The sequence below is a fragment of the Buceros rhinoceros genome, unplaced genomic scaffold (assembly GCF_000710305.1).
Source record: "Buceros rhinoceros silvestris isolate BGI_N320 unplaced genomic scaffold, ASM71030v1 scaffold5565, whole genome shotgun sequence".
NCBI lineage: Eukaryota > Metazoa > Chordata > Aves > Bucerotiformes > Bucerotidae > Buceros > Buceros rhinoceros.
The window spans coordinates 69941-79997 of record NW_010413317.1 but is presented as its reverse complement, the minus strand read 5'-3'; the positions used below and the strand labels follow the sequence as shown (position 1 = coordinate 79997).

At 38.3% G+C, this 10057-nt stretch overlaps 1 protein-coding gene across 1 annotated transcript in view; it reads left to right on the top strand.

The window, feature by feature from the left end:
• The first annotated feature begins 9008 nt into the window (after nucleotides 1–9008).
• Nucleotides 9009–10057, top strand: part of GALNT3 (polypeptide N-acetylgalactosaminyltransferase 3) — a 12322-nt gene continuing 11273 nt past the window's right edge. Inside the window, exon 1 of the mRNA XM_010136676.1 lies at nucleotides 9009–9613. Coding sequence (XP_010134978.1) covers nucleotides 9102–9613 — 512 coding nt within the window. The 5' untranslated portion in view covers nucleotides 9009–9101. The remainder of the gene's footprint in view (nucleotides 9614–10057) is intronic.

Sequence of the window (10057 nt, the reverse complement as noted above, 5' to 3'; positions counted from 1 at the left end):
GTCGTGACATGAGGGAGAGGTCCTGGGGCAGACGTGTAGCTGGGCATTCCGGAGGATTCCCCTCAGATACCCCTTCCCGCGCACACGCACCCCCACCCCCACCCGCCAACCACACACATTCTCTCTCTCTCTCTCTCTCTCACACACACACATAGAGCCCCGCTAGTTCTCTCAAATCCCACCAACGCAGCCAGCCCCAGGCGCCTTCCAGGAGACCGAGGACAGCCCAGCCTTGCGTGCCTCGCTCTGGGCAAACGTGAAACGGGGCGAGGAGCTCCGGCTGCGGAGAAGGGCGCTGCTGCTGCCTGGCAGCTGGGCAAACAGGTCTTCGGGAAGTGCTGGCTACCAGCCGGATGCACTGTCCAAACCAAAAGTATTGACTGAGGGAGGTGTCTCTTGCCACGTACTGAACCCGCCCGAGTATTTGTCCGCAGTACCGCACTGATTTGATAACAGCTGGGTGGTAGTTTCATTGTGTAAGTTGCCAGCTTCCTCGGGTCTGTTTCATCCTATGGGAAGTGCTTGTAAGTTACTACGTTGTCTCTTCTCTCCAGTTTGTGGTCTTGTTTCTGTACAGCGGGTGACGGTACTTCGGAGTATTTTCCTGGCTCTGGGGAACTAACAGGAAAAGTGAATTGTAACATACATAACTTTAGTGTCATGGAATCTTATTTTAATTTTGTGTAAATTATGCTTGTACAAAGAAGTATTTCTTAATAAACGTTTTTGTTGATTAAATTTCTTCCTGGAAATACAGATGTTACGTATGCATCTTAGTAGTGTTTTACATGTTAGTCTTCTGTTAACGCATCAGCATCTTTTTTTAAAAAAAATTACATTGATCAGTCTCGACTAAAGTTAGTGTCATGCTGCTGAGCTGAGTGACAAAGACTGAGACAGAACAGCCAACTTACGGCTTTTGTTTTCTTTTTTTAGCTAGCTTTGCTCAGTGGCCTGGTCAGTTTGGCATCTGCTACTACCATTTTAAGGCTTCTCAATAACACAGCAAAGTTACAGAAAGCCCAAATTACTATTTTTGTTGCACTGTGGGAAGGAGCAGAACAGTTTTCCCAATCCTCATAACTAGTATTGCCATTTAACCTTGCCCCTTTTTTGGGGTGGGATAATACCGGTGACAGGCTGGGTACCTTGACTTCTGTCAAAATAGGAACAAGATGTAATTCCTCTCTCTATAATGTTTCCCAGAAGTCTGTTACAAACCGTGTTGCTTTGAGATGTTCTTTTTTTTTTTTTTTGGCTTTGCATAAATTTGTTGTCTGGCTGGTCTGTTCCAAGAGCTGATACCTAGCACAGGACTTCCCCTTTCTTTGGAATCAACGTAAAGAATCGTGTTCATAATATGAATTGCTGATCAGGTGTCTGCCAGCATGATGAGTTTCTCCTCCTAATCTGCTTGTTTCTGTGCTTATCTTCTAGAAGATTTGGAAATACCTCAAGTGTCTACACCATGAAGTGCTAGATATTGCCCACTCAGGTAAAACATGATTTTATTTACTTGCTGTCTGTCTTATCGTTGTCTGATTTTTCCTAAGACTCAGATATCGTGTGCCACAGGAATTAGTTCTGCTTACAGAAAAATCATGTAGCAAAACTACTGACAGTGATTTAGTAACTAAATTCTATAGTCAAATGACTATTTGTTTTTAGGTAAGATTATTCAGAAGTAAAAATAGCTGGAAAAGAACCAATAAAGTGGAGAGAAGAGGAAAGCAAAGACACCTTTGGGAGATTCTGACAAAAGTTGGTTTAGCAGTCAGTAACTGACCCAGTAGAAACCTTAGTAAATCTCAAAAAATCTGTGAGGAGACTTGCTTTGCTTTACACTTAGGCTTTAAACAAAAGTTTAAGGCCAATTAGAGTGTAAAAGTGTGATTTCAAGCCCTGCACTTAATACTCAGATACTTTTGTTATCTTAGAAACCTTTCTGCAATCAGGAAAACAAACAAATTGTTATGATCCAGAGACTATTTTCCGGTGCTTAAGTGAAAATCAGACACTAATCTTTCTTAATTAAAGCAGCATTTATGGCTGCGATGGTGCTTGCTGGTTATCATGGCATTTTTAGGGACAGTCTAAAATGATGTTAACAGAGGAACAAACCAGTCTGGCCAAGAAAAAAAAAAGGAAGGAGTTGAGTGAAATGTAAAGTTGAGTTCAGTGCATGTTTATAGTGGCAGGACTGTTAAAGTAAACCATAAATATTTTTTATAATATATGGTTTCCATATACTTTTAATATTCAATCTATTGTCATGTGGAACTATCTACCTCTGCATATCATGTACAGTGCTTAGCTATAGAAAAATAGTATTGGTGCTCATTTTGAAAGAGTTTTGGGAAGCAAACCCATTAGAATATATAGAGGGAGGTAGGGGTTTAAGGAGTTGTTTCTTGGTTTTGTTTGTTGGTTTAGTTTTGAGATTGAAAACAACCTAAAGAAGATAGTTTAGGAAGTTGTATTCCAGCTAGGTGTTCTGGGCTGTTGCTGCTCTGAATTTCTTCAGCCTATTGTGTTATCATCCAGTTACAGCTTCTGATTTTTCTGTAATAATCACTGGGGCAGATTACATCCAGCGTGTGCCCTTAATGTTTCTACAACTGAGACTCAGGAACTGAGTATGTTTTTCCAGTACTTTATGAGTACCTTTTCCAGGAGTATAACCACATTTCCACTGGCTGAGCTTCAACAAATGTACCCAGAGGAACAGTATCTGGGGTTTATGAAGCTCTTATTTCTTTTAGGTAGGTGTGTCCCAGGTAGGAGTGTATTCAGTAGGAATTCTTAGTGAAAGAGGTAGACAAGTGTCTTCTGTGGCAAGTGTAGAGATTGAAACTGGTCAGCTGATCCTGTTTCTCCTTTTCATGTGAAGCCTTAATTTTTAATTTCTGAGCACTTCATTTATATTTTGTTCCTTTAAGTAAGGACTAACATTCTTGTAAACAGTAGCATTGTTTGATAAATTTAAACAACTGTTTTAATTTTTCTCAAATTCTGAAGTGCTTTTGAATGTTTTTGATTGTAGGGAGATTGTGTGAAGATTCCATATTCAGCTAAACTTGTATGAAAAGTTCACTCTAAACTGGACATTTCTCAGATTGTCATGAGGTAGTAATGTGAGTGGATGTTCTGCTGGAATGCACTTCTAGGAAGTGAAAATGGTTTTGTTCGATGGTTATGGGTTTTGTTTTGGTTTGGGGATTTTTTTGCTCACAGGAAAAATGTAGTTTCCATAGTGTAGGAGAGGAGAATATCACTTACCAAGCTGATTATTTCAGTAGCTAATGTTTTAGTAGCAACTGCGTTGGTATTCATGCAAAGAAAAGAAAACAAACCCTGTCTAGAATTCTAGATTCAGAAATAACAGTGGTGAAAGTACCAACTTTAGATGTAAAGTATCCCAGCAGATGTATCTTTGTGTATGATAATCATGTATCTTTGGCAGACTTTTGCTAATTTGGTGAGAACAGTCGGTCATGAGTGTAAGGTCGTCTTTTTTCTAAATAATTTGTTCAGTTTCTATTCACACTGGCACCCTTTGATTAAGGGGACATTTAGGTCTCGATGAAGTGTTTGTATACTTGGATGATAAGAAAAAATAGACAAGCTTTTAAATGAGACCCTGCTTCTGAAGTTACAGAAAAAAATGTATTAATGGTGAAGAAAAGTTATATAATTAAAGTTGTGATTAGAATAATTCTGAAGGATTTTTTCCCTATTTTCCTTTTTTTAGTAATTTTTTTCTTAAGTATTTTTTTAGTATTTATCACTTGGTATTTTTTTATATCTCACATAAGCAACATTCTCAGGAGACCCTAGAACCCTATTTAACATTCAGATAAAAGAAAAGTGGATTTTAAAATTGTTTTATTAAAAAAATAGGTCTTTAGATTATTATACTAATGCCAATAAATTTCCCCTCGCTGTCATAGTTTGAAAGAATTTCTGCTGACTTGGTTTATCTTGACATTTTAATTGGAAAAAAAAATTATCTACAGTGTTGAACAGACCAAGCTAACAGAAAGTCAGAGCTGTCTACATTTTGGCTACTATAGTGAGGCTTTCTTGTAAGCCAGGGTTTTTGCAGACAGTCTGACATCAGAGTTAGTGGGTGGCATAATGTAACGTAGACTCTGTATTGAATTCACACACTGCCCATGTGATGTGGTTTGAAGTAGTGTGGCTGCTGCTTTTTGGCACTTCTAGAAGACTTTTGTAGTACATATTTCTGGTTATTTTCATCGTCCTTTTTTTTTTAAGTCCCTAAAATCCAGCTTCTGATCTTTAGGCCTTTATTATTTCAAAGTGCTGTAAGAATCTAGGCTACTATTAGTGAAAATAAAACTAATTAATAGAGTATTAAACATTTTGCTAAAAAGCCACCTCAGGAAGTTTAATCATGCCATGAATTTCTTCAGCACGTCCTGGAGGATGGAACAGTAGCTTAGTCTGTGCTTACTGACATTGCGATGCAATAAAAATGTGTGAGGCATTTGTGGGGAATAAGGATTGTATTTCTGACTACAAAATTATCCTGGTAAAAACCCTAAGGAAGATGCAGCTTTCATGGCAAAAGTTCTTTGGACAACGTAGTCTGTATTCTGGAAACTGCTGCTGGCTTTTGTGACAAAGAGCTCGTATTATAAGCAATGTCCCTATCAGCTATTTTGTCAATAAAACTACGCTCACATTTGTCTGTGTCAGTTTGCTGTACATCTGCAGTAACTGACCCTGCGTTTGTCCACTTCACCTTCGCTGCACATAGCGTTGCAAGGCTATTATTACTTGATCCTTTCTGTAAAAAGGAAACATCACTTGCACTTGTTTCTTTGCACCTCATGGTGCCATGTATGCTACTGGCTAGTACTAATCCACATGGAAAGGGGTAAGTTGTGTTGCTCTGTTGCACAAACCACTAAATTCAGATGAGTTGACTTTTCATTTCTAGGGACAGACACATCTCACCTGTGTGTTGTGGCAGACCGAGTGGCCAGGACAGGTGTATCCAATGCAAGGAAATACACTGTCAGTGAAAAGTCAAAGTGTGTGCAGATGAAATTGAATATCATAGTGGCTTGGCTTCGCGGACGGAGATTTGGGAATCTACATAGGAAAACAAATGCTGAATAAATTGCTCTGTGTTCTTGGTTTCTCATTAGCTCTGCTCATTACGGTCTTTAATGACTTACTTGTCTGAAGATAGACGTATGCAAAATAGAGGTAGTGCAAGAAATATTTTGGATGGATTTTAGATTTTGGTTATTTTGATTCATGGGTATCTTGACTATTGTGTTATGTTGATCCCAAGTATTCTAAGGATTCATATATGCTCAATTTGTGCAGGAAATAAACCCAAATGAAAATAATAGTAATTTAGTTTTTGCATATGTACTTTTGATGTTTTGTGAAGAATAGGTTAGTGTGACAGCATCAAAGCTAGCAGCAGCAGTCTGAAGTATGTGCTGAAAATCTATGAAAAAAATCTTTGTTATTTTCTAGTCCATTTTTCCTTTTTTTACTTGAGACAATGAAACCAAAGTTCATGAAGTAAACATAAAATCAGAAAAAACAAAGTATGACATAGTGAGCATAGCATAAGTAAATATTGCTGCATTAGTTGAAATGCTGAAGATGTACAACAGTAATCTGATAACTGCAACTTTTAACTAATTTAAAAACTTCGAGTTAAAGATTTCTCTGGTTCTAAGGCAGATAACAGATATGTAGGTATGCCATGTGTTTTTTCTACCCTTTTAGTAGTCTCATGCCAAACAAAACCAAAAAGAGACAATCATAATACTTGACTCAAATACTGATTAAGTTCTCAAATTTAAGCATCAGTGTAAAACAGTCAGTGTTGCTATACAGAATTAACTTTAACTTCTCTTCTCTTGATGTATCCTATACCATCAAGTTCCCTAAAGCTTTAACCTTTCTCTCATTGTGGACAAATTTAAGTTAAAAACAAGAGGGCCAGAGGAAGTTGGAGAACATTTTTCATGTTTAGTGATACAGAAGAAATTTGAGGGCAACAGTGTTTGGAAACAAAGCAACCAGCCAACCAACACTACTGCCCCCCTCCCCAGGTGTTTGCCTGGATTGCTATGCCTAATGACTGCTTGTGAGATAAAGAAGTTGCCACCACATACTCCAAATTCAAAAAAGGTTGTGTTTTCTTTTTTCTGTTTGAGGAAGATATGTGTATATTGCCTAACAATTTCTAGGCTTTAAGATTTTCTACTCTCATTTGTGCATGATGCACTAAGAAACAGTAATGTGATTTTGGTATATTTTTTTTACGGTGTTACAGATAGATTCCTGGTTAATGGATTGCAGAGTCTGCAGACTCAGGCAGAGCCCTTGCAGATTTAGCAACAGTAGTTTTACAAGTTACAGTGTTCTTGCTGGGTGCTGGTCTGGACACATGCTTAGTGTTTTACATTATGTATTGTATTTACATGGCAAGGTTGGGAGTCAGGGGTGACTGTAGGGGTGGTCTCTGTGAGAAGAGACATGGGGCTGCCCCTGTGGTGGGGACAGCTGGTTCCAGCCAGTTCTAAAATGGACCTGCTGCTGGCCAAAGCTGAGCCACCCAGTGTAACAGGTGGTGCCCTTGTGATGAAGTATTTAAGAAAGGGTAAAAGCTGCACGGCAGCTGTGAGAGAGAAAGGACTGAGAAAAAAGTGTGAGAAACAACCCTGCAGCCCTGAAGATCAGTGAAGGAGGAGGGGAGGAGGTGTTCTAGGCACTGGAGAAGATATTCCCCTGTAGCCCATGGAGAAGACTATGGTGAAGCAGGTAATCCCAGTGCAGCCCATGGAGAAGACCACAGTGAAGAAGGCATTTCTCTGCAGCCTGTGGAGAACCACACCGGAGTAGATACCTGCACTGCAGCTAGTGCAGGAGCCCATGCTAGAGCAGGTGAATATGCCCTGAAGGAAGCTGTAGCTCATGGATAGCCCATGCAGTAGCAGTATCCTGGCAGGAACTGAGACCCATGGGTGACCCATGCTGGGGCAGTTCTTGCTGAAGTACTGTATCCTGCGGAAGGAACCCACATTGGAGCAGGGGAAAACTGCAAAGAGGAAGGAGCAGCAGACTTGAAGTGTTACAAGCTAACCACAGGTCTCATTCTCCATCCCCTCTACACCACTTGGGAAAAAGGAGATACGCTCAGTTGGGAATGAAGGAATGACGTTGGGCCCGGGGACGTGGTTTTCATTTTGTCTTTGTTTCTCACCATCCTACTCTATTTTTAATTGGCAATAAATTAAATCATCATCGAGTCTGTTTTCCTTGCAACAGTAATTGGTAAGTGATCACAGTGTCCTTATCTCAACCCAAGTGCTTTTTCATCTTAATTTCTCCGCACTGCCATATTGAGAAGGGGGAGTGAGAGAGCGGCTGGATGAAGGTTTGGCAACCAGCCAAGATGAAGCCACCAGACATTGTGAGAAAGCAAGACGTTTTTTAATCTGGCAAGTTTGTTGCAATTCCTTCACCAGGAAAGTTTTTCTTAGTCTTTCAGTGTAGTTATCAGTATTTTAGTACAATTCTTTTCAGCACTGAAGAAAAATGGGAAAATAATGTGTGAGAAGTGGACTGGATTTTTTTTTTAGTGGGTTTGCTTGGAATTTTTGTGAGCCTTGTGAAGCGCATTTTTGTTGGTACCTTTTAATATCTATATGGCAATACTGTAATGAGTTTCACCTCTGCATTCTTAAAACAATAGCTCTGTGATCAAACTACTGTGGTTTGAATGTATGGGTTTATTAAAAAGAACTGACATAAGCTTTGAAATAAACTAATGTGAACAAGTCCAGATGCTTGACTTACCCTGCAAATTCTTGAAGGAAACCAGGTGAGGGGTTTTTTTCTGTTTTCTATAGGTCTTAACCTTCCTGAGTATATGGTATTCCAATTAAGAAATACAGAATCTATTTTTTTCAAAGGATGAAATGGAAAATGAGGGTTTTTTTGTAGTTTTGTGGTCAGTAGTTAGCAAGTGAGAATTAATTGTGGCTTTTATCTAGATACTGCTTGTTTGTTTTCTCAGTTCACATATATGCAACTTATGCAAAAATAAAGCTGTGCTTTGAATTCAGGCTGGTTGCTATTTTCCCCTTCTTGTAAACAGCCAGTTTTGTAGAGAGAATTAATTTAAATCACTTGGATTCTGGTAGTCCTCAAATGTTTCTCATAGTTCCCCATCTTTGAAAGCCACTGAGTAATTGCTTGTCTGTGAAAAAATAGTGGCAGGGTTCCTGAAAGAGAACTCTTTGACATGTTCTCATGATGAGTCGCAGCAGCACATGCCAGATAATGCAGTACAAATGAATGAAAAAAAAAAATACAGAATGTTTACTTGATCCTCCAACTAAATTAAACTAGTCCAGGTTGAAATGTCTATACTAAATTAACTAGATTAATCTAAAAATTCCCCACTTGAAGTCTGATTAATTAAGTCTGATTTTGAAATGGATTTTTTTTTTTAATATTGGAAATTTCCACATTGTTGAAATATGTTGACTGAAAAGTCCTTTCTATCTTTACAATTCACTTTTTATGTGGATCATTCTTACATGCAGCTTGAACTTACTGTGTTGATTCCATGTGTTTTCCTTCTATCCCATTATTGAACTAGAATTCCATGTTTCCAGAAGACTTAAAAAACCACTTTCCTCTAATTTTAAAAAACTTGATTTTTCAGGATTTTGAAGAAAATTGTGAAATAGTGGCATTTTGTAGAAGTAGTGTCTATTCTTAGTGGAGTGCCTACTTTCTGGTTCTTCTATTTAAAGTGTATTAGGAAAAAAAAACCAAAACAAAAAACGGGGAAAGTGCATTATAGTTATCTTATAGATAGGTTTGATTGATGTATCTTTAAGTGATGGACACATAATGTTTGACAACTGGGAGTTGTAAATTAATTTCTTATGGTTTTACATTGTTGAATATACTAGATGTCTAATAATTATTGTTTTAATTTACAGGTGTGACAATTTCAAGAAATGCTGTGTCCTATCTGAAGAACATCATCATTCACAGTAATCTTTGTCTTGTGATAATTTTTAAAGACTAGAATGGCTTTGAAAAAAACACCTAAACTACTCAAGAAATTATTTTTTCACTGGAAACTTTGGAAGCTTAGCATTATTGTGTTTGTCTTTCTGGTATTTTTATTTTTATTACAAAGAGAAGTGGGTGTTCAAGATCTTAAAGATGAAGCAGGGATTGAGCCAGTTGTTGGAAAGAAAAGTCATGTATTAGGTCTCGTGTTAAATGCTATGAACAATATCAAAGGTGCAAAGCCAAAAATGCAGATAAAAGCACCTGTCAGGCAAACTAAGATTCCTGGAGAGAGATACTGTTTGCCAGGACACTATACTGCCGTGGAACTAAAGCCCTTTCTAGATCGACCCCTTCAAGACCCTAATGCTCCTGGAGCTTCTGGTAAAGCATTTAAAACCATCAACTTAAATTCAGAAGAACAGAAAGAAAAACAGCGTGGAGAAGAAAAACACTGTTTTAATGCATTTGCGAGTGATAGGATTTCTTTACACCGAGATCTTGGACCAGACACTCGACCTCCTGAGTATGTTGAAATATGTCTGTCCTGATAGTCAAATAACTTGTCAAAAAAATGCGAAGTGCTTTGCATCCAAAACCTGATCTAGTTGAAGATGTCCCTGCTTACTGCAAGGAGATTTGACTAGCTGACCTTTGAATGTCCCTTCCAACCCAAAGCATTCTATGAATTCTGCATTAGGTGATACTTTAGGGAAGTCTCCTAGCTATACCTACTGATTGACTGTACAGAACGATTGACCGTGCCAAAGCTAAGAATGTTTAGAAAGGCTCACTTCTTTCATGATTTTGAATTCAAAGAAAACCTATTTAAGTAAGGTTTTCAGCTTTTGCCTTTGATCTACAATTTCTGAGTGACTTTCTGGAAGCTGCTAACTTAGAAGGAAACTAAAAATGTGGTATAAACTTCTTCCCAATTTAAACACCATTTCTCCCTCCCCTTCCCCCTCCC